This window comes from Astatotilapia calliptera, chromosome 3 (genome assembly GCF_964374335.1).
Source record: "Astatotilapia calliptera chromosome 3, fAstCal68.1, whole genome shotgun sequence".
Lineage (NCBI taxonomy): Eukaryota > Metazoa > Chordata > Actinopteri > Cichliformes > Cichlidae > Astatotilapia > Astatotilapia calliptera.
Genome location: NC_137424.1, coordinates 85,217,720 through 85,241,880, shown reverse-complemented (window position 1 = coordinate 85,241,880; position 24,161 = coordinate 85,217,720). Strand labels below are relative to the sequence as shown.

Below are 24,161 nucleotides of genomic sequence, written 5' to 3'. Positions count from 1 at the left end.
TCAGAGCAGGGCTGGCTCTGAAGATTTTATATCATCGCCTCGACATCCACCTTTGTTGTGGTGTTTGTGTCCCATATTAACTACGTCACGCTCGGCTGCATTGCTATGACGACGGCCACGTACATTAGGTAGTACTCGATTGTAACGCAAAATCTGTCACCCCAAGTCGAGTTGAGGCAAGTCGATCTGAGCAGGTGCTAATGAAAAAGGGACTTGACAATATTTAGTAGCAGCACTGTGATGGGTCTAACCTCTGGAGTCATGACGTAACATCTGCAGGACAGGCTGTTCCCAGCAGTCAGGGCGCTGCGTGAGTCTCTCACAAACAGTGAGGATGAGGGTTTATCCTGCTGAAGAGAGCATGTTCACAGATCACAGGTGTGTGTGTGTGTGTGTGTGTGAGGTGGGCGGCAGCGAGTAAGCACAGACTCTGGGTGGGCTTTTCCCTCAGGTGGTTGTTTTATTATAAAAGTTGAAGTTTCTACTCTGACAGTGAACGAAGAACAAAAACGTCCACAACATAAAAACAACATGATGCTGAAGGGGGCGGGGGTTTCCATGGTAACACACAGGAGGGGTGGAGGGTGCAGGGGTAACCATGGTAACAGTGAGAGGAGGGGGGTTACTGTACTGTCCTCTGCTGTGGGACAGTTTAACATCTGATGACCTCACACACACACGTTACTGTAAAGACACACACACCCTGTTCTCACACACACAGTGACACACACACACTCTCTGTGGTCGGGTGTGTGTGTTTCAGAGCACTCCGCCTCCCTCTGTGTCACCAGCACCGACACTCAGTCACATGACTCCTGTGGTCATGTGACCTGTGAGCCAGGCTGAGGCTGTTTAAATAAACGTCTGTACCCAGGTGATGCTGTCAGACTCACCTAATGGAGTCATGTGATCTATACACAAGCAGCTGTTAACCTCTGACCTCTTCTTCTTCTGTCCCTGCCATCAGCTGCAGCAGGAAGTGTTAGTGTGCTTCCTGTCAGGTGGAACCTTGTTTCTATCAGAGGGGGACGGTGTTTAGAAACGCACCCTAACAGAGGAACAGGAAGTCTCTGAAACGTAGACACACCTGCTGTGAGGCTCCGCCCCCTGACCTGCACTCTGAAACACACACACCTGTTTCACTCTCTCTCTAACACTCTCTCTCCCAGCTGCAGCTCTTCATCTCTACTCGTCATCGTCCTCCTCCTCCTCTTCATCCTCGCCCTCATCCTCGTCCTCCTCCTCTCCTCCCTGAGCTGAAGAGCTGGGGTTCCTGGCATACGTGCCGCCGCCGCGGTACGCCACCATGTCCTGAAACACACAGGAAGCAGTTTATCCTCTGTGGCAACACACTCACTAAAGGATTACAAAATAAAAGCCTGACAGAGAGCTCAGTGCACGCGCTCAGTAAATGATTACAAAATAAAAGCCTGACAGAGAGCTCAGTGCACGCGCTCAGTAAAGGATTACAAAATAAAAGCCTGACAGAGAGCTCAGTGCACGCGCTCAGTAAAGGATTACAAAATAAAAGCCTGACAGAGAGCTCAGTGCACGCGCTCAGTAAAGGATTACAAAATAAAAGCCTGACAGAGAGCTCAGTGCACGCGCTCAGTAAAGGATTACAAAATAAAAGCCTGACAGAGAGCTCAGTGCACGCGCTCAGTAAAGGATTACAAAATAAAAGCCTGACAGAGAGCTCAGTGCACGCGCTCAGTAAATGATTACAAAATAAAAGCCTGACAGAGAGCTCAGTGCACGCGCTCAGTAAAGGATTACAAAATAAAAGCCTGACAGAGAGCTCAGTGCACGCGCTCAGTAAAGTTGAATGTTTTACACATGTCTCCATGTATTTATTTATTTGTCTGTTTGAAGTCTAACTGTATGAATAAAGGACCCGTCTGCTCAGCAGCAGCATCAGACTGAAGGCTGGACCTGGAGCACCTCAGTCTATGAATCGGTTTCACTGCCACCTGGTGGTGAAATATTAAAATACACAACGCTCCTTTGAATGTTCGTACCACACAGAAAATGCTAGAAGCCTGAAATAAAGAGGAAATCAGACGAACACTCAGTTTATCTAAAACCTGCTGGAACGTGTCAGTTATGTGTTGAAGATCACCCACAGCTCAAACTATATGTGGCCCTTTAACATGGGTACATATTTCCTGCTCCTCAGCCTCACCTGCAGAGCTGACATCAGGGCTCAAACATATGAACATGTTATTTTACTGTCAGTTACCTCAGATTGGACATGTGACCCTCCAGTCTCCAAACAGCTGACAAAAGCAGCTAATGTAATTTAAAACTATTCAAGCGTGTTAAAGTATCGTGTGCAGAAAATGTGTTTATGCACAGATTAGAGGAACCGTGCAGTACAGAGGAGAACAGAGGCTGATGTTTCTGAGGACCAGATGTACTCTGAGCTCGTCACACCCTTCATACCTGCCTGTATCACACACTGTGACTGGTTTCTACCCTCTGTCTGTGTGACTGAGCCTCACCCGGTCGTATTTCTCTCGTAGCTTCTGGGCCTTCTCCTCGTACGGCAGCTTCTCAGACTGGGACAGCTTGCTCCACATCTCTCCCAGCTTCTTGGCACAGTCTCCTATAGACAGCCCAGGATACTGCTGCTTCACACTGGGACGGTACTCGCTGCAGAACACGAAGAACGCAGACCTGCAGACAGACAGGCTAGAGCTGATCCAGGATCTGCCTCTGTGTTTGAACTCAAACATGAGCAGCCCTGTGCTGCCCCCTGCTGGCACTCTCAAACCACACAGACAGTGTGTTTGGGGTCTTACATCAGTACATGAGGTGTGTCAGGTGCTACCTGGACCTTCAGAGTGTGTTTGGGGTCTTACGGGGGTCTTTTGGGGGCGTTGGGGTCTTTCCTCTTGCGGCCCCTCTTTCCGAAGCCTTTGGGGGGGACGTAGTCTTTCATCTCACGGTTGTAGCGCACCTTGTCAGCTTTGGCCATGTCCTCGAAACACTTCTTATCACTGGGAGACAGAGCCTGGAGGCAGAGAGCAGACAGTCAGTGTGTGACCTCTGACCTTTGAACTCCCGGGGTCACACTTACAGAAAACAATGCAGAATAATACAGAATCGATTCAGGGAGAGGACCAGTTTTCCTGCTGGGACCAGTTGAACACAGCTGGAATCCAGATGCTTCCATCAGCAGGTAAGAGCAGCTGCACCTGTCTGCTTCAACCACAGCTGCACACATCTGTCTCAGGGTTTGACCTGAGCTGCAGTGGAGCACTGATCAGCGACTCCCTGCAGTGGATCTGTGCTGCAGATGTTACAGCTGTTATCAGTCCCTGTCTCAGAGCTTTGTCTACACTGGAATGAAACACGGGAATAATCCAGTCATGTGACCTGCACACAGAGGAGAGCGCGAGTTCCTCAAACCTGACCAGATGTGTTTAACTAAAGTGCTCACATGATGTACGAGTCCAGCACACAGGAAGTGATCATGCTGTTCTGTGGAGCCAGTCTCTTACATTAAGGGTTGAACTGTTTCCTGTCCCTGACAGTTTACAGCTGACAGTACACACACACACTCACACACACACACACACACACACACACACAGTACTGTTAGCTGCTCGCAGACCTCCTCAGCCCTCCGTGAGGCCCTGAGCTCCTCTGAGCTCCTTCATCCAGTGAAGAAGAACATGTGATCTCAGCTCACACTGACCGTGCTGACTGATGCTCACAACAAGTTTCACACATGCATCCAGATGTTGTTCTGTCCCAAACCTCTGGGCCCTGAGCAAACGGTCCTGAGGATGGAGGCTCAGGTGGAGTCAGGGTTTGTCAGAGGAGAGCTCATGGTTATCTGTTGGGTGAGAGGCTGTAACTGTGTGTCTGTGACTCATGACTTTAACTGATCCATCACACTAACGAGCCCCTCTGTGAATCACTACCTTATCGTGGTGGAGGTGTTTGAGAGGGATCCCAGGGGCTATGCTGTCGGGGCTTTTTTGTCCCCTGGTAGGGTCTCCCGTGGCAGATTTTGTCCTGGGTGAGGGTCAGACAAAGAGTGATTCAAAAACCCCTATGAGTGTAAGAACTAGGGAACAGGACAGGGTTACTGGGGACCCATCCTGGAGCCCGGCCCAGGGAGGGTGCCCTTTTACGGGCTATGCAGCAGCCAAGGGCGGAGACCCTGGCAGACCGATCCCCAGTTACCAAAACCAGCATTAGGACATGGTCACCTGTCTGGTGGGGAAGGACCTTAATTAGTGCGTTAAGTTCAGAGATAGCAGATATATATAGTCGGCTCGCCTCAACGTACGTTCTCAGCAACCCATGGTGGGGTGCTTGAGGGCTCCACCTGGGGACTCTTGGTGTTCCCCCGGACAAGCTGGAGGGGGTGGCTGGGGAGAGGGAGGTCTGGGCGACCCAGCCCTGGATAAGTGGGGATGGACACTAACAGGCTGTGTTTTCAGACGCGTTGCTTCATTGGTCACAGAGGGATGTGGCTCTGTGTCACTGCTGAGAACTCCTTTCCATCATTACAGAGGAGCAATAAGTGACTCGGTGTGAGGACAGAGCTTTAACTCTGACACACCTGTTGTCCCAGCAGCACAGCCACAGCACACTGCAGTATTTCACTGCTGGGGTTTGTGCAGTAAACTGTGCACCAGACGCTTTAATCACAGGTGGAAATCTTCTCCTCCTGAAAGTGACGCTCTCTCAAACTGACTCTGAGCCTCTGCTGTAAATCCACCAGCTTGTTAACATGGAAACAAGCTGCAAGCATCAGTGGATTTGACTCCAATCTCCCTCTTTAACATTAAAACCTTAGATTTCACAGGCTGCATAAAACAACAGATTAGGACACACTGAGGAAAGTCTAATGTTGTGATATCTTTGGCTCCATCATGAAACACGATGTAAATATCACGATACGTCTTGATGGGCGAGCTGCAGTTTAAGACTCCTTGAATTCAAGTTCATGTAAATATCGGCACGTGTGGCATCCACAGCAGCTAACGCTCATAGAAACCACCAAGCAGCAAAAACAACACACAGCTAAAGGAGCAGTTACGTTGTTTAAAACAGAGGATGACTTTCAGCTGGTGGAATAAATCTGTGGTCACGTTACCTTTTGTAGTTTTGCAGGTTACTGCATTTTCTTGGACGTCCTCTTTGTGAAACCAGCAGTGAGTCTGACTCTGCCGCTGTCGCCTTTCCCTGTCTGGTAGTGTAAACACGCACGCTCAGCGCAGTTTTCCATGTGGAGGGGGGATTAATGATGCATTCAAAGGGTGTGGGAGAAAAAACCACTCACAGTGAATTACATTCATACAGCTTAATATGGCCATGACAACCCGTGCTCGATGGTTACGACAAAACCATTTTAACCATGGTTAAAATGGTTTTGTCGTAACCCGCCCTGGGTAGGACCAGCATTTTGTAGTCCATCCTCTGACGTCACGTTCAGGGGAGGCGACCATAACTCACCCTCTGCCCTCTCCTAACTCCAAATCCACTTGTGACCTCGATGAGGAAAAGCAGACGGATGGAGTTTTGGAACACAGCCCTGCTCTCAGACATCAACATGTTCTTCTACGTGCTCCTCAAACAGCTGCTGTGTGCACTGCTGCCACCTCCTGGTAGTAGCAGCACGTTACAGTCCACCAGCTGCCACTAAACACCTTCACACACACACAGCAGCTGATTCATAACCGGTCACATCACTGCTCTGCTGACAGACTGACTGTGCTGAGTGCCCAGACTGAGCAGAAGAGAGCTCCGTAAGAACCAGTGCGTTCACCACGCCGTGCAAGTGTTCTGATGGATTAGAGCTTATTCACATTTCATTGTTTCATTTCCTGTAATTGTCCTGCCTGTCATGTTACAGTGGCTACTCACGATGCTGTGACCGTGTGGAGAGGTCTGAGCTCTTGTACTGAGCAGAGATGGGCAGTAACGCGGTAATCCGATTACTTTTTTCAAGTAACGAGTAAAGTAAGGGATTACTATTGCAAAAACGGTAATCAGATTACCGTTACTTTCCCGTAGGAACGCTGCGTTACTGCGTTACTAAAACCGTGATTTGTTTGCGAGAATGTCTCACGACAGTGACGTAAGCGAGTGCGCCGTTCGTGACAACAGCTGTGTGCAGATCAACAATGGATCATATATCGATTGTGGGAGAGAGTATGAGCGTGCAGCGTTTAAAGCGTGGAAGTACTGACCTTACTTTGAGTTTGATTCCATAAAAAGTGACAAAAACATTAGTGTCTGTTGTGCGTGGGAAGAAAACTTCTTTTTACAGCGAAAAAACCCCTAAACTTCCAAGCAAGCACCGAGTAGCTACGACGTAATGGGAAACTCACAGAGCTGCCATATCCTTCCACTGACCGTGGCACACCTGCACCAGGGTAAACCTCCGCCTACCCCACTCCTGCTTTACAGGTGAAAATAGAGCAACAGGACCGCTGAGTCTTTGACTTTATTTATTTTCTGCTGTGTTTTACTTGCATCTATTTGAAAGACTGAGTGTAAACACACAAAATATTTTATTTTATGTGCTGGAATGTGCAGAAAATAGGTTTAAATGTTAAACTAATTTATTCAAGTCAGAGAATGTTGCATATAATTACATTTTTGCTTGATGCATAAAGTTAAAAGATTAAAACTGATAAAACAAGTTTTAAAAAGAGACTTTTCCATTTGATTACATTTTGTATGATGGATTATGCAGAAAAGTAGAATTGGGCTGAAAGATCTGTCACTTTATCACCTCTTCAGGTTGTAAATCGGGTTTTTAAAAAGTAACTAAGTAACTAATTACTTTTGAAAATAAGTAATCAGTAAAGTAACAGGATCACTTTTTTGGGGAAGTAATCAGTAATTAGTTACTTTTTTCCAGTGACTTGACCAACACTGATGCTGGGTGATGAAGAGCACAGCAGTGATGCTGGAGCTGCTCGTGATGTCACAGCGACACGTGTGACATCACGAGCAGCTCTGCTGTGGCCTGCAGCTCTCGTGATGACTCCACCCATTCACCTCTGTGTGTCGGCCGTGTATGTGACACGTAACAAACAGGTCAGAGGCTGATCCACCTGTGCAGGTGAGTCCTGCACAGCTCAGTGTGAAGCAGGAGGATCCTCTGAGTCTGTGCTGCCTGTAAGCAGCTGTTTCTGCTGCCTCAGAGTGAACGTCAACACTGAGCTGTGGTTTTATTCACCCCGTGCTCCTCTGCAGTTTGTGCTGTGAGGCTCGAGGCGCACACAGAACATCGACTCTGCTCACACAGCCTGTTAACCTGCCAAAGGTTTGAATGAGTTACACTGTAAGTCTGTGACTGGAGCTGCTGCACAGGAACACCATGACAACTCTTTATTGCTCCCACTATAACCAGTCAAACAGCTGGAGCTGCAGCTTACTGTGTCCTGATAGGACAGCTGAACACGGGTAGGTGAGCTGTTACTCACACACTGATGGGTCAGGTGGTCATGTGACCAGGTACCTGCAGCCCCTCCCCCTCACCTTCCACCTCTCGGAGCACTTCTTGGAGAACTCGGCGAAGTTGACCGACTGCTCGGGGTTCTTCTTGCGGTGCTCCTCTCGACACGTCTGCACGAAGAAGGCGTACGCCGACGTCTTCCCCTTCGGCTTGTTGATGTCTTTACGCATCATCGTGGCGGCCTGAAGAACCACCACAGAAGAAGAAGAGTGAGGGGGACGGAGAGCCGAGGCAGTGCTGCAGACACCAGATATGCATTTATAGACTTGGTCCATAATGTTGTTGTACACGTACAATAACAATAAAGGACTTTATATTTACTCACAATTAAACTCTGACCTGTCAGTAAATACTAAGACACTAGGGTGGCACTTGACCTCTGACCCCTGCTGTGATAGATAGTCTAATCAGTAATGAAACATGGGTCTATTTTACATTCAGTGTGCTGGTGGTGATTATTGACCATCAAATACTAACTCATCACAGAGAAACCTGATGGTCAGCCACTGTGGGTCCATGTTATTGATAATACCTGATCAGAGGAGCTGATCGGGGTTATTAACGGGTGTTTTGTTCCTGACAGAGGATCAAACATCACTGACACAATAACGATGAGCGACTGGATTTAACCTTTATTTCAGCTTTAAACACGTTTGTGTGCAATGACCTTTTAACCCGTGAGTCTGCTGTTCTTCACGCTGTGACTTTAACCCATAAACCGGTTATATTCCGCCGGTATGAGCCCGTATCTAACGGTAAATCTCCGGTAACAGCTCCCCGTTGGGCCTCGTTGTGAATAACAAAGGCAGCAGACGGGCTCCATTTTCTTTGCCGGGCAGAGGGAGGCCCTTCGGCAGCCTCTCCTCCTTATGTCCGCGCTGGAAGCTCCCCACGGAGCCCGGTACCCGCTGTACGCCCCGGGCTGGAGGTGTGAGAGCCTCGCTGGGGCGGATGGAGGGGAGTATCCGGGACTCGCGCTGATCTGCGGCCGCTGCGGTTAGCCTAGCCACGCTAGCTTCTCAGAACAATGGACCACCATTTGCTTCCCGCCCTCTGCGGAGCTAGCCGCCCCATCCCCCTCTGCTAGCAGCGGCTAACAGTCGCTCGCAGTCCCGGTAAACCCGTAGAGAGGCTGCAGAGAGCACCGCGGGGCTCTCCGGTGATTCACGGACACATTTATCCCAAAGCACCGCCGGTAATGCTGATACGGGCGGTGCTGCAATGGAAACACACAGTCTCTACGTCTACTGCGCATTTTTAACGAAGGGCTCCGTCTATGCATCGGAGAGGTCAGCGTTATATAGACGGGGTCAGGCTATTTCCTGGCATTCATACTCCAAAATGGGCGTTTCGTGTTTACAACAACATGTCTGGATCAGTCCTCCGAGAGGGAGCACACAAAGGACCAGGAAGGACACCACATCCCACCACCGCCAGGCTGCCACCGTCAAAGCGGACATTTTATTCCCGTTTTCCAGCTATTATTCCGGATCTTTTCTCTCTGGATGCCCACATCAGAAACAAGATGCCCGGCACATCCAGCTCATCTCCGGCTCAAATACACTGCTATTTTACCGCAGCCCCGCGGTGGAAGGCCGATCGGGGTACTCACTCGTCAGGAGGGCCGGCTGCAGGTGAAACCGACTGGACCGAGTCTGGTTCTCCGGGTCTCGGGTTCTTGTTGTTGTTTGGGGTTGAAGCTGCGACTGGAGCCGTTGGTTCACTTTCAAACTGGGTCGAGCCTGAGACAGGCTCCACCCACTAGCAACGCCCCCGTTGGTCATTCCTATTGAGGGGGCGGAACACTGTTTGCAAACACGGGCGGAGCTCGTCTTAATACCGATCTCTGATTGGTTATAGCCACTGTTAGTCAAATCCAGTTGTGTCACACGGTTCCGCCCGCAGAGCGACGCTACCAGGGCGGGAATTCTACACATAAACAGGGCGGGGCCAAGTTCTAGAACCTCCATCTGTTTCGTTGGAATTTGTGTATGTCAGGTGTTGTGACCAATCAGAGAAAACGTGGCAGATAACACCGTAGCGATTGAGTGAAAAGGTCTTGAATTTTACAGTATTATTAAATGATTTTTTTACAGTTATAAATACATTAGCAGGTATTTTTAGGCATTTGTCCCTTTGTGTCATATTTTACAGATGTTTGTCAGTTGAACTGAATAATAAACATGAAAAGAGTCCAACTGACCTCTGACTCGAAATTATAAACCGCCTCTCAATCCGGTTGTTCAGTCTGACATCACTAGCCGTGTCTGGGTCTAAACTCCGCTGCAGGTCCATATATCAAACGATCACTGTGGCATTACTGAGAGTTGAAAAACTGTCTAAAGTCTTTCATCTTTAATAAAATAATCAGCGTTCTGCTCTACCAGGTGTAACAACTGAGTTTAACATCCAGGCATCCATGAAATCGGAATTTATGACATTTAAGGGAGTTAGAAGTTAGCAGGGAGTTAGCTCGCTAGCTTCTATCTAAATACAATATAGCATGTCCTGACTGCGGGGTTTTGGAAACAAATTCAAACGTACAGCTCTGCTATCACTTCCAGCATAAATGAAGACAGAAAACTAAACAGCAGTGACGTTTGTAGGGTTACTGAAGTTTGGCTAGCTGGTATATAATGATGTGCTACGTGACCGCTAGCGACACAGCTATGTTAGCATAATATAAACAAGCTAACTTTTTTCCCACTCGATAAAAGTTAACGTGAGTGTTCTCGGTGGTCAGGAACAAATGTAATCGCATGGCAGGATGCTGTAAAAGGACCAAACTTCAGCCAGGAGAACAACTGAGATAATCCATCCACAATACGAGGTTAGTCATTCATATACTGCTGCATGGGCTGGGCTGTAGTTACATCCTAAGGTTTTAAAAACTGAGCTTAAATAAATGATTAGTGGTAATAAAAGCCGAGGGAGGTCAACAGTGATCACTGACTGTTTTAGGAGCTTTTTGAGATCAAATAGAAGAAAATACAAAACATTAAACATGTTAACAACACAAACGCCATATTAAACGCAGACTACTTTAGGCCCGGAAGCAGGATTCGTCACGTCATCACTGAACAACCGGATAGAGATTGAAAATGTGACGTCATTCAGGGGTAAAACCACAAAGGATTCTGGGAACTCGTGGCAAGTGGTACTAGCGCACGCAGGCTTTCAATTGAAATCAGTTACACAGCGATAAAAAGAAATAAAAAATGGCAAGAAGCTGTTGTATTATTAACTGCACAAGCCGGGCGAGCGACAGCCACGTGAAGCCGACGGGTAAAGCGATTGGTTTTTATCGGATTCCGGCGTGGAAGAGAAATTGTCCAAGCCATGTCTCCCAAGTCAAGAAGAGGCGACGGATGGCCGGGATTGCCACTATCCGAAGACCTAATACACCGTTCGAAAACACTCCAGCTCACATGTTAGTCTGCTCCAAGCATTTCCACAAAGGTCAGTGTTTTGTAGTAGTTAATACATCTTATATGGCGCTGAACAGAAATCGTGCTATGCTCCTTTGTTTATTGTGGCAGTGTGTAATGTTTGCTGTGTTTTGTAGGCAAAACAGCATACGAAATGCGAAATACATAGACAAAAACATATACTTTTATTCACAGGATATATGACAGATTTTTGTATCATTAATAACCCAGTAGGATTACAGCATACAATATTATTGTCACTGCTACTGTAACAGTCATAAATCACATTGTTATAATTTCACAAAATGTGTTCTAAACCCCCAAACTGCTCCTTTTATACCTGACTTTTAGGACCTGTAGTTGTGTTCATTATCAATTAGAGCCCCTCATTCTTTTCTTCTTTTTCTTTGGTGCAGTACTATAAATACAGTGTACCCCTTTTGCCTTTCCCCTTTTCTACAATTCCCCTGTGGGAGAGGTGGGTGTCATTTCTTTCCAACACTTTAAAACACACATAATTCATATTTAGCCACCCTGATGTTTCTGATTGCAATTTTAGTTCAATTATTGTCATTATTAAGCCTGTTTTTGTTAGATGTTATAAGTGTGTAGTATGTGTGTATCATAAATGTGTTTTAGGCACCATAAATGCTAGCATGAATATATACTCCTTGCTAGCTTGGAAGTTGTGGTGGGTTGAGCTAACCCTCTTCCCCACTGTTTGTATTTGGTCATAGGAGCTGGAGTGGGCAAATTATTTACTTGGTCTTTCTTTCTTTTACCTTTTTTATCAGGTATGTTGGATTTCATGTTGTTGTTTTTTTTTATTATCTTATGTCAAATATGTTACGTGTAAATGCATACTTTATGTTTAATGTAAAAATAAATGCCCTTTTCTACAATTCCCCTGTGGGAGAGGAGCTGGAGTGGGTAAATTATTTACTTGGAGGTCTTTCTTTCTTTTACCTTTTTTATCAGACACAACGCAGAAGCACACCGGTTACACTACATTTCTGTAATCAGTACCAAAAATTATTTCCACTACTAATTCATTACCGTTGAGTTTAAAGGTCCTATTAATAAACGGTTAACGAATGTGTATTTATGAAGATGATTTGTAAGGTAAACTTTCGTTCTACACGGTGCTTTTCAAAGTCCTGTACCCATCTGTCGGTAAACTGTATCTGGGCTTGTGTATGTGTATGCACTCACTCCAAGAACCGTATAGTTATAAATATGAGCGTGGTGAAAGTTGGGCAGCACGCTAACGTCTTTTGTCCACTCTGTGTGCTCGTAAGGGTCTGACCCTTTCACTCCTTTGATTTTTTCCTCATATCTTTTCTTTGCATTTTCGTCGAGTCTGTCTTTGTAAGGACCGGCATTGTTCTCCTTCGTTTTGTACATTCCTTTTTTGGGGGCAAAGAAAAAGGTAATTGCACGTGACTTTCGCACATTGCATGCTGGGTACTCGTGGCAAAACAATCCAAGCAATGCATCAAACGCAAGCATTTACAGCACTGCAAAACGTTCATTCTCCGGTTCCAATACCTTCTTGCTTTTTCTTTGCTCCCCAAAAAAGGTACAAAGGTATACGAGTATGTGCATGAGAATTTTAATAAAGCGCTGCCACACAGTCACACCATCCACACTGTGTAGTGTCTCAGCTGATCCTGGATTTACAGCAGCATCTTTCAGAGCACCGAGAAGTCATGTGGAGGCAAACAGAATAGGGAAAGGACACAGTGTGTGCTCTAATGATGGATGAAACGTACATCCACCGGATGACTGAGTTTGCAGGGGACCAGTTCCATTGTGATGCAAATACAGTCACTGGTGAAGCTGACAACACACTCGCCACCCGGGCCTTGGTCCTCACGGTTGTGGCTGTCAATGAGTGATGGAAAATTCCCATTGTGTACTTCCTCATCGATGGATCAGAGAAGGCCAGTGTCATCTGCAAATAGGTAACAGGCTAAAACGACTCATTTACAGTGGAGAAAACAAAAAAATGAAAGTCCACGTGGCAGCACAGCTCTTCAGCAGAAGTGTAGCGGATGCAATGGAGTCTGTGAACAAGGCTTGAAGTTGGAGGACTTTAAAGGTTGAGCTGCAACTGTAGAGTTTGTGCGCACTGTAGATGCAGCTTTTGATGCAGCCGTAATCCTCCTGGAAAAGGTTACAAAGCTCCAATGAAGCCAACAACTAAACACAGGGCTGAGACCAGCTTGAAGGATGCTTCGTGGGGTGAAGGTCCAGCAGTATGACAAAATGGTGCCACTTCACACAACAAAAAGAAGACTGCCATATATGGTTTCGTTGCTAATGGCATAAGTGCACTTAACATCTATAATGAACTTGTTGAGAGGACCGATGCCCCGTGCAGGTATCTTCTGACCTTGAAACTGAGTCGGGACCACTTTGAGCTCTTCTTCACTGCCATGACAGCAAGAGGTGGGCACAATCCTAATGCCAGACAGTTCAGGGAGCCTACGTATACATCTGTGGCTGGCACCGCCCTCGGATCCTCGGATCACAACACGGTGCATCTTCTGCCAGTTTACAAGACTGTACTGAGAAGAGAGAAAGTGAGGAAACACCGCATAAAGGTTTGGAGTGATGATGCCTCTTTAGCCCCGCAGGGCTGCTTTGACTGTACAGACTGGTCGGTGTTTATAGAATCATGTAGAGACATTAATGAACTCACTGACGTTGTCTGCAGCTATGTCTCCTTTTGCAGAGACATGATTATCCCCTCAAAGGCTGTGCATTTTTTCCCTAATAACAAACCATGGTCTTCAAAAGCTCTTATGAGGCTGATTCACGAAAGGAAAAAAGCTTTTATTGAAGGGAATATCTCGAAAGTTAGAGAAATTAGGAAGGAGATCAGATTAGAAATTAAAAAAGCCAATATAAAATACAAGGATAAGGTAGAGGCGGAGATGGGCAGCAATAACTTCATTGCTACATCATTAAATGATTTTAGGCCTGTCGCTCTAACATCCTTAGTGATGAAGTCCTTTGAAAACCTTGTCAGGAAGGAGATCCTGCAGCAAGTAGAGAAGCTGATAGACCCTCTACAATTTGCCTACAGGCCTTGTAGAGGTGTGGATGATGCAGTGGTCACTCTGTTGAACTTCCTTTATCGCCATCTTGATGCTCGGCTCTTATTTATTGATTTTTCTTCAGCTTTTAATACTATCCAGCCACATCTTTTAGTTGATAAACTTCTTAACCAGTTTAAACTTGATTTTAATCTTGTTGGTTGGATTTTAGACTTTTTAACTGACAGATCACAGTGTGTGAGAGTAAACGGCTGTTTTTCCAAACAGCTGAACTCTTCTGCTGGCTCACCACAAGGTTGTTGTCTCTCTCCTCTTTTGTATATTTTATACACTAATGACTGTCGCAGTACACAGGCCAACAGGCATTCCATTAAATACGCAGATGACACAGTCATTGTAAGCCTCCTTCATGGTGAAGAGGATTCCCATGGGCCTGTTGTGGAGGAGTTTGTTTCACGGTGTGATCAGTCCTTCTTAAAGATCAACACCTTGAAAACCAAGGACATGGTTATTGACTTCAGGAAGTCATCCCATCCTGCGCTAACAGTGGTAAATGTGCAGCCATTGAACTGGTGGACAGTTATAAGTATTTGGGGGTTGTTCTTGATAAGACTCTGTGCTTTGAGTCACATCTTGCTGCTACAGTGAAAAAGGTTCAACAAAGACTTTTTAAGGAGGTTGAGAGGTTTCAATGTTTCATCTGCAATGATGACTCGTTTTTTATAAAAGTTTTATTGAATCTGTTTTAACCTGCTGTATCATTGCTTGGTACGGTAATATGTCCCTGAATAATAAGACCAGATTTAACAACCTGGTTAAAGTGGCTGGCAAGATTTCAGGGAGGTCTCAGGTCCAGCTTGTGGACTTTTATAACAGGCAGGTGCTGAGGAAGGCGACCTCTGTCATGTTGTGTTCAGATCATCCTCTCTTTAATGATTTTCAACTGCTTCCATCAGGTCGTCGTTATAAAGTGCCTGCAGTGAAGACAAAGAGACATAGACTGTCTTTTGTACCCAGTGCTATTATCATAGTTAATAACACTAAACCATAAGTGTTGTTGCCATTGCACATTGTACTTTTTTGATGAAAAATCTAGGTTGTTTTATCAGGCTTATATTATATTATTTTGGTGAGTGTATGTGATGTGTTGGTTGTCTGTCTGTTTGTACGGACATACTGCAAATCAATTTCCCGTTAGGGACAATAAAGTTACCATTGACCATTGACCATTTACTTGTTTGGCACCAAGTTCAAACGGGCAGTGACCCTGAAGATCACTCAATTCCTGACCTTCCAGATGTGTGCAAGCTCACTGAATACAAAGAGATCAGCTACATCACAGGTTTGTAGTGAAGAAGATGAAAGAGAAAATCAGCTGCTTGCCTTGGTCACAGACATTGACAACCAGTGATGCTCTGCACAGTTTTCTTAAGCTGAAAGACCGAGGTGGTCTCCAAAAACATTCACCAGGCATGGTTACTGTGTGTATGACAGCAGAGGGAGATCAGAACTAATGGAGGTCAGCTTCCCAGTGGACCTGGAGTCACAGCAACCATTGTTGGTACCGGTCCATGAGTCGTTTGGTACCGGGCCGCGAGAGTGAGACTCGGGTGTGAAATGTATAGTTTTCAGGGTTTTTATCGGTTTTCAGCGTTATTTTGTTATCGTTTTTTTCGTTAACTCTGTGTGTTATGAATAAATCTTCTTTTTTTCAGTACCTGCCGGTACTGGTTTTATTTTGTTGTATTTATCCGCGACACCTTAAAGGCTGGTCCATGAAAATATTGTCGGGCACAAAACGGTCCGTGGCGCAAAAAAGGTTGGAGACCGCTGGTGTAGAGGAACCTAGTGATGTGTCCTGTGTGTCGAAGCTTTGAAGCGTGTGTCGGGTAATCTCAGGGGAGGTTTTGTGAAGCGTGTATCGAGGCTTGCTTTGATTTCATATGCAGTGACGTTCGAGGCCTCCCGAGCAGTCCGTACCACGTGACTGATTCAGGAACTTGCTCGCCAGTTCGTGCCAGAGTCGAAATAAAATGATTCCCCCATCACATTGTGCTGTGGAACTGGATTACGCACGTGTTACATAGTTGAGCATTTCTTCTTTGATGGAAGAGAAGATTTTCCCCTGTCTGCCAACATTTTGATCTCATCTCTCCTAATGAAGTATGCACACAGTAATAAATATCACGAATGATAAGTACCATAATCTAAATAACCAACACCACAGATCCTATAATCTGATTTCTTTTAGTTTAAAGAGTGAAGCGCCACACACTAGTTTGTGTCATTATCCAGATGTACATAAGCGTGATTACACAGTTACACAATCATACCAAAACGCTGTCCTGATAGTTTCCACTGTATCGTTTGTATCAGACATACTGAGACAATATTCTGGATAAATAACCATGAAAAAATTTATTCAGTTTAGAGGTTTACACATCACATCATTATAATCACAGAGCCTGTTTCACTAGAATCGTCCACTTGATGGCGCAGTAGAGCAAATGAATCATCACAATGCTTCGAACCATGAGTTGAACAGTTGGATGGGAAGTTTCTGTTCATCAGCTTCATCTCACCGTCACCAGAGGACCCCGGTGCAGACACAGACAAGAAGCCAGAACTCAACTTCAACAAAGAGCGAGCCTTTATTTTGGGACTGAAACTCACAAGGTAAAACAAGGCAAAATAAGGGAAAAACCCACACATACACTGGGAAAACTATGACCATGACTTTTGTAGAATATTTAGCTGATTTAGAGTTTAGAAATGTGTTATTGTAGAATATAGAACTATTGTAGAGACACTGTAGAGTAATAAAGGCCTCTTTGTGTTCTGAACTTAGGAGTGGATTGTAGGAGGCTTCTTCCCCACTGAGTGGAAATTCCCCAGAGGAAGCTGTAGGGTGGGGGTCGCAACATTTATGATACCTGTAACTGTGGTCTAGAAGGGAGAGGGGTTTATGACCCCTAGGGAGTCACCTACACCCACAGTGTTTTAGTTGTTACGCACACACATCCACACGCACAGTCACTCATGTGCACTCACACATACACACAGGTATGCGCACACACTCACTCACGAGCACTCACATAGACACGTGGGAACGTGCACATGTAGGCATTCACGTGCTCGTGCACATAGACACAGACAGAGTTTGCAGCACACCGTAGGGGGGGTTTTATGATGGGGTCACTTCTATAAAGCTGGCTGTGACTAACAAAGGGGTGAAGATTTTTGCAGAGGGACACCGGCCTCATCTTCCCTTCTAGAAGTGCATGCTTAAATGAAGAAGAGTAAAGATGAATAAAGATGAATAAAGATTTTGTGAAAATGACTACTGAATCCGGTGCCATCTCTGGATGCTCGAGGAATAAAAAGAACCGGGGTAAAACTGATTTCGTAACACTTTAACAAGATAACAACTGTGATGTGGGGCAGGTAGCACAGACAACGCCACGATGAACAAAGGAAGGCGGAGGACTTAAACACACACGAGGTGGTCAGGGGAAGTGGAGACGCATGGGAAACACAGCTGACTAGAATGAACACAATGACACCACAGGCAGGGCTGGACTGAGACAAAACATTGGCCCGGCATTTTGACTAGAGACCGGCCCACCAGGTATTAAAGCCATAAAGCCTTTGAATGAAAACAAACATCGTTGTGACAGTGATGCACAGTCTTGTTGATATACATGTATCAATCTAATCTAATAAACTTAAACCATCCTCCCTGTCCTGGTATTCTAAACAGTACTCAAAAGTAGACTGATGGTCGAGTTAACCTCCTGAACATCTACAACACATGGTGGAAACCTGACATTAAGACAGAGAAGACACGAGGTGAGACATGATCATTACTGAATATTAGAAAATAATAAATGACAGATTTAGTGATTTTTCATAAACTATTTATTTACCACATCAATAAACAGCACGGCAGGAAAAAATATTTTTTCTAACATGGCAACCTTTACAAAGTGAAAGGAAACAGAAAGACAGGTGAGAAAGAACAAAACTTCACACACAGTACTGATGCAGTATCTAGAAAATGTGGGAAAATACTGGCATCATACACAGTACTTACTTCTGAAGAAATTATGTACAATAATAGATTTCTATACATTTTACATCATTGATCAGTTTCATGATTGAAGTAGAAACAGGAGAGGGAGGGGAGAGAATGAGAGAAGAAGAGGCAGCTGTGCAGCAAAGACACAGAATAACTCCAGCTTTGTGTCTTTTTCATTGTAGCTGAAGTCCGAGACAAACTTTTTTCAGCTCAATACGAAGCGCGTAATATTTTCTCTGAATACGAGACGATTCAGCTTTTTACTGGACGGTTGGTAACTCTACTAACTAACCTTATTGTTACGTCCCCTGGCTAGTCTAGGGGGTTGAAGGGACGAACATAAAGGTGGATAGAGAAGGAGGAGCCAAGATGGTAATTTTAGAAGGTTTATTTAATACTGGTGATGGGATCAGACTGAGGTATAACGTCAGGGAGAGCCAAGGCCAACATAACAAACAAAACATCCCTGATGTAGAAATAAAAGAAACTTACCTAACTCCAAAGAAACAAAATGTACAACCTATAACCATAACCTACCTAACAGCACATAAACAGGAGAAAACAGGGTGTCAAAACAAAAGGCAGCTCTCCCCTACAAGCAGTCCGAACATGAAACAACAATGCTCACACAAGATACAAAGGCATGCAAGCCTGCACAAGTATGGCAACCAAAATGGCCAGAGGGCACAGAAGCACAGCTCCACAGGCCTTAAATAGTGCCAATTAGCCGGACTCTGCGCAGCATCCAATCAGGACAGAGGAGGTGGAGCCTGGACAAAACAAAGGGTTAGTAGGGAGAAGAGACATCCTCCTGGGGGATGTAACACTTATGAACAAAATAAAGTTCACTATCAGTAACATCACAGCACCACCCAGCTGTATAGAAACTCCGTCATGCTAGCTAGTAGCAGTACGAGTTATTGTAACTGACGGTAAAAAGTCAGCACAAGGAAAATAAACTCCACCTAAACTTGGTTTATATCTGACCCAGAGAGACTGCAGCTCATAACTTCTTACCTGAAGTTCAGTTCACACTCGGACCGGCGGCCGCTTCGGGTCTCTGCTCCTCCTGCCTCACCTTCCCTCATCCACCTGCTGGCCTCCACCACTTGCTAATGTTACTGAATCTGTAGAAGCTCCACCATAGCCACCACAAAACAATTGTCACCATCTGGCCAATCCACCACCTTTCAGTATCTATAGCGTTACAAAAAAAAAGAAGAAAAAAACCACATCGGGCCATAAAAATTAAAAAGCGCTATCGGACATATGTCCGATGGCCACTCCAGCTATGACCGCAGGGGAAGTGTAAACTAAGCACATAGGACATGGGAACAGGACTTCAAAATAAACAGGAAACATGACATGAACTTGACAACATGAACCACATAGACAAGAGACATGACAAATTAGACACACTGACCAACAAGGGAGGCTTAAAGACAGGGGTGGGGCACAAGGGGAACCTAATAAACCATCAACTATGACAGAACTTAACTAGATAAGGAGAAAGGAAACGAGAACACTGGGTGGCACGACCCAGGACCCTGACAGTTTATGTAAAATGTTAGTTTTTTCCTGTATATTAAGTTTATGTATAGCTGCATGTTGTCCTGTGCTCCCACTCATAGCCTGCACCTCGTCGTGGTGAGTGTAATGATAAGCAGCTGTTGCTGTAAGTTAACTTGGTTTCATGCCATACCACAAGGTGGCACTATCTGTAAAGAAGATGGGCATGAACGCTAAGAGGTCAGGTGTGGTGTTTTCTTCCGGCTAACCAAGCATGGTTAATAAAATCTGTCGCAGATCACAAAAGGACTCTTTCTTCATAAATAAGGAGACAAACAAAACAGTGAGTGGGCTTTTTGTTGTTATATGTTGAGAAGACAACAAAATGCTCCTTTTTACTGCTCAGCTTAAATGTATTCATGTATAAATACTGTGTAATGTAAAGAAGTGGTCCCAGTTTGTGCTTATCTGCCCCACTTCTGGGCTGGAGATGCAGATGAGATGCTTCCAGCTGGTTTCAGCTATAAGCGACACCCGTCCTGGATTATGTCACAGGGTTCGGTGAGCCTTACAGTCTAAATTTACAGTGTGTGAACATAAGGCACAAGTAAAGTCCTGTTCTGTGCAGGCTGATCTATTTTTATCAATACCACACTCATTAATCCTTATCAGTTATCAACATCGTAGACCTGTGTAACAAAATGTGCTCAATGCCATACAAACAACAAGAAAGCAGAGAAAATAATGAATTTAAGGCCTACACTTCTGAATAAACTGATTTGAATGATTCCCTCTGTGTGTGATTTTAGGAGCGTCTTCAGATGGAGACCTCAATGACATGATGGACCTGCCGTCTGTCTGAAGTAATGAACTGATTTTAATAGAGCGCGTTTCTCCCAGAGAACTCTTCATACAACATGCCACAGTCACCCCAGCACTGCTCTCTATGCTTCGAGGGCTTTCTGACTAACATTCACACACATCCATATGACCAACTGGCCCAAGGATATTTGGCATGCAGACAAGGGGAACCAGGGATTGAACCACCAACCTTCTGATCATCAGATCACCTGACCAGACGGTAAATGGAGAGGTCCTCCTCCTGTGTCTGTGCTGTTTCTGTCATGCTTCTATCAAACAACCTGAGTCTGTCACCTTTGTTATAAAGACCAACACTTGTGCAGGATCGTATGTCCTGTTTCCCCTTTCTCTGATTAAAATACTAAAGTCTACTAGAAAACTGTTTTCACCCTGCAAATTAACAGATATTTGATAAACTTCTGTCGTCGTCGTTAACTGTCATGGTTGATTTCCTGCCAGAGGTGTGGACTCGAGTCACATGACTTGGACTCGAGTCAGACTCGAGTCATTAATTTTATGACTTTAGACTTGACTTGAAAAAATGTTCTAAGACTTGTGACTTGACTTGGACTTTTACACCAATGACTTGGGACTTGAATTGGACTTGAACCGGTTTACTTGAAAAGACTTGATATTTCACCCCAAATATAAAATTTAACATGCATATTATATAGAGATTGAAAATGTGACGTCATTCAGGGGTAAACCGCACAGGATTCTGGGAACTCGTGGCAAGAGGTACTAGCGCACGCAGGCTTTCAATTGAAATCAGTCACACAGCGATAAAAAGAAACACAAAAATGTCAAGAAGCTGTTGTATTATTAACTGCAATAGCCGGTCGCATGACAGCCACGGGAAGCCGACGGGTAAAGAGATCGGTTGTTATCGGATTACGTCGTTGAAGAGAAATTGTTCGAGCCATGTTTCCGAAGTAACAAAGACGCGACGGATGGCCTGGATTGCAGCCATTCAAAGATCAAATATAACGTCCCAGAACACTCCAGCTCACAGGTTAGTCTGCTCCAAGCATTTACACGAAGGTCAGTCTGCTGTTGTAGTTAATGCGTCATTTTCATAACATAACTGGTGATATACGTTACAAGCAAGTCTGGCGCTGAACAGAAATGGTCGCGCTATGCTCCTTTGTTCATTGTGTTTATTGTGCATAAATAGTGAATTGTCCTGACACAATATTGCGTTTCGCCTCTGTTATTATGGTACATTGACAAAAACATATACTTTTATTCACAGGATAAAACAGGTTTTTTGTATCACTAATTGCCCAGTACGATTACAGCATACAGTATTATTGTCACTGCTACATTTCTGTGATGCTACCAGAGATTATTTCCACTACTAATTAATTACCCTTGAGCTCAAAGGTCCTATTAATAAACGGTTAACGAATGTGTATTTATGACGACGATTTGTGAGACTGGTAAACTTATGATACGTACGATGGTCTTTCGTTCGACACGGTGCGTTTCAAGGTCCTGCACCCATCCGTCGGTAAACTGTACCTGGGCTTGTTGCAGTGACCTGAAGTTACTAAACTTCATGAGTGTATGCACTCACTCCAAGAACCGTATGATTATAAATATGCATATAAATATGCTAAGATGAGATAGCTGACTTCATCTAACTAGCAAATGTTGTCCAGGCTACGTTGGTGATACAGTTTTTTTTAATGTGTATGATATTTTTGTCATGCGATTTTAAAGCCGGTCCTACAACCGCATCCAAGAATAACATGCAGCTTATCTCAGAACTGTCGGTGAAAATTATTCTTGGAGCTAGGTTTAATTGAGCTGCATTTTAAAGAGGTGCAATTTCACAATTTGTGTATATTTTCTAAGTTCACTATTTTGTCATGTGTTGAGAAAAACACAGATTTTAAAATTACATGGTCTAATATTTACATTTAGCATATAACTGCAACATTATTTTTTCTTTCTTTTTTTTTTAAAGACTCGAAAGGACTTGAAATTCAAAGTTTCAGACTTGTGACTTGACTCGGACTTTTACACCAGTGACTTGAGACTCGACTCTGACTTGCCTGACATTACTTGAGACTTGACTTGAGACTTGAGGATAAAGACTTGAGACTTACTTGAGACTTGCAAAACAATGACTTGGTCCCACCTCTGTTTCCTGCTGCAAGTGTCCGGAGTAAGGAGAGCCTGAGAAGCTGAGAGGAGACGGAGGCTCTCCACCCCTGATGAAGCACCAGCACAGATCCAGGACAGTGTGTGAGGAAGAGGAGCCAGCAGAGGAGAACAGACAGCTGTTCTCTGTAATTGAGGGACTGGTAAAAACACTTAAAACAGTTTCTAGATATCTGCAGACATGTCTCTGTTACACAAACTGTAACAGCTCTGCACACAGGGAACCTCTCACTGATGCTGATCCTGCAGGATCTGACAGACCACAGACGACTGTGATAACGCTTTGATTTACCCAGAACATGTTGAGCTCAAATATTGTTGTCATCACAGTGGGCTTGTGCTGTTTCAGTGGGAAAGTGTGCAGCTCATTTAAATAAGAGGTTCAAAGAGAAAAGTTGTCCATTCATAAAGTGTGTTGACAGGATGGGTTTGGAGGTCAGTTTAGTGTTATTAGCATTACTACCACTGTGAGCATCAACACTACTGATTTTCTTGCAGCGTTATTATTACTGTGCGTACACACCGAACGCCATAGATGGAGGAGCGCAGTGAAGCACGACTGGGGGTCCCCGCGAAACTTCAGAAGCAGATTTGCGTCGCAAAAACAACCAAGTAGCGCAACTGATGTGTTTGAAGCGCGAGTTAAAATATGCGCTGCAGTTCGTGTGTTGCATTTGGTGCATTCGCGCGTATCGCGTGTACCGCTCGAGTTGGAAAAATCTGAACTCCAGCTTCAAGTCGCGCCGTGACAACCAATCAGGAGGCTGGTGACGTGGCTCTGACCCTAGTTCAAAGAGTCAGGTCCAGCCAAAGCGCTTTCTCTTCCACTTAAAACGGGTCCTTTTTATTCCTGTCTCTCTGTAAATATATACAAAATATAACTATTTATGTTTAATGTTTGTCTGTTTGAGAAGTTTAATATTTCAAATACATTTTTGTAATGACTAATGTCTCAGTTCTACTACACAGCAAATACTGGCACACAACGTGACACATGTAGAATTTATTTCATATCAGTTAAAGCAATAAAGTGATGCTTTAATTCAGGCAGCATAGTTGAAACTAACATCACTGCCACTGAAAGAATTAGTCGTGAATCGTGTGGGTGTATTATTAAAGGAGGATGCAGCCACATTGAGGAGAGGGCTAGATTGTATTAAGGCTCATGTATCAAACTCAAGGCCCGCGGGCCACATCTGGCCCGGTGGACATTTATATCCGGCCCGCGAGATCCTTTTATATAGATGTACTATTATTGTTATGCATGGCCCGGCGATATGAGGCGCTAATAACACACAGACTACAGATCCCATAATGCAGCGCTGCAGCCTCCTTGCTGAACGCTAGGCTAACTGGGAACATTCCCGCATCAATCAAGTCAAACTTCAAAGCTAGCCGCTCACAATGGTGGAGAGAAAAGTTGACTCTGACAGCAGAGCCTTTCAGCGCCAGTGGGAGGCTGAATATATGTTTACAGACATGCTGGTAAACCGTGTGTCTTATTAGTGGAGCTAATGTGGCTGTAATTAATTTAATTTAAGACGGCACTACGAGACAAAACGTCAGGTTAA

The 24,161-nt window shown here is 44.8% G+C and overlaps 1 protein-coding gene and 1 long non-coding RNA gene across 4 annotated transcripts; one reads left to right on the top strand and one right to left on the bottom strand.

Moving 5' to 3' along the window:
• Positions 1–437: 437 nt before the first annotated feature.
• Positions 438–9,678, bottom strand: LOC113017442 (high mobility group protein B2-like). Of its 2 annotated transcripts, none has more exons than XM_026160594.2 (5): positions 9,099–9,678; positions 7,510–7,723; positions 2,862–3,013; positions 2,502–2,676; positions 438–1,311 (listed from the first exon to the last, which is right to left on the bottom strand). In XM_026160594.2, exons 2-5 carry the CDS (start codon positions 7,657–7,659, stop codon positions 1,186–1,188), a joined length of 603 nt encoding a protein of 200 aa, XP_026016379.1. In that variant the 5' UTR covers positions 7,660–7,723; positions 9,099–9,678; the 3' UTR covers positions 438–1,185. The 2 variants fall into 2 exon arrangements, with proteins under 2 accessions (XP_026016379.1, XP_026016378.1); XM_026160593.2 differs by having other exon boundaries at positions 7,510–7,668.
• Positions 9,679–17,392: 7,714 nt separating this feature from the next.
• Positions 17,393–20,840, top strand: LOC113017702 (uncharacterized). Of its 2 annotated transcripts, none has more exons than XR_013906803.1 (2): positions 17,393–20,124; positions 20,373–20,840. It is a non-coding gene; the product is annotated as an uncharacterized LOC113017702 (long non-coding RNA). The 2 variants fall into 2 exon arrangements; XR_003271551.2 differs by having other exon boundaries at positions 19,792–19,906.
• Positions 20,841–24,161: the final 3,321 nt, after the last annotated feature.

What these genes read in the sequence shown, in the direction of transcription:
- LOC113017442 (XM_026160594.2), bottom strand. Translation starts at nt 7,659, where the DNA reads ATGATGCGTAAAGACATCAACAAGCCGAAGGGGAAGACGTCGGCGTAC. An exon ending in AGTGCTCCGAGAGGTGGAAG is followed by an intron (nt 3,014 to 7,509) that starts GTGAGGGGGAGG and finishes CTCTGCCTCCAG; the next exon opens with GCTCTGTCTCCCAGTGATAA. An exon ending in TACGAGAGAAATACGACCGG is followed by an intron (nt 1,312 to 2,501) that starts GTGAGGCTCAGT and finishes TGTGTGTTTCAG; the next exon opens with GACATGGTGGCGTACCGCGG.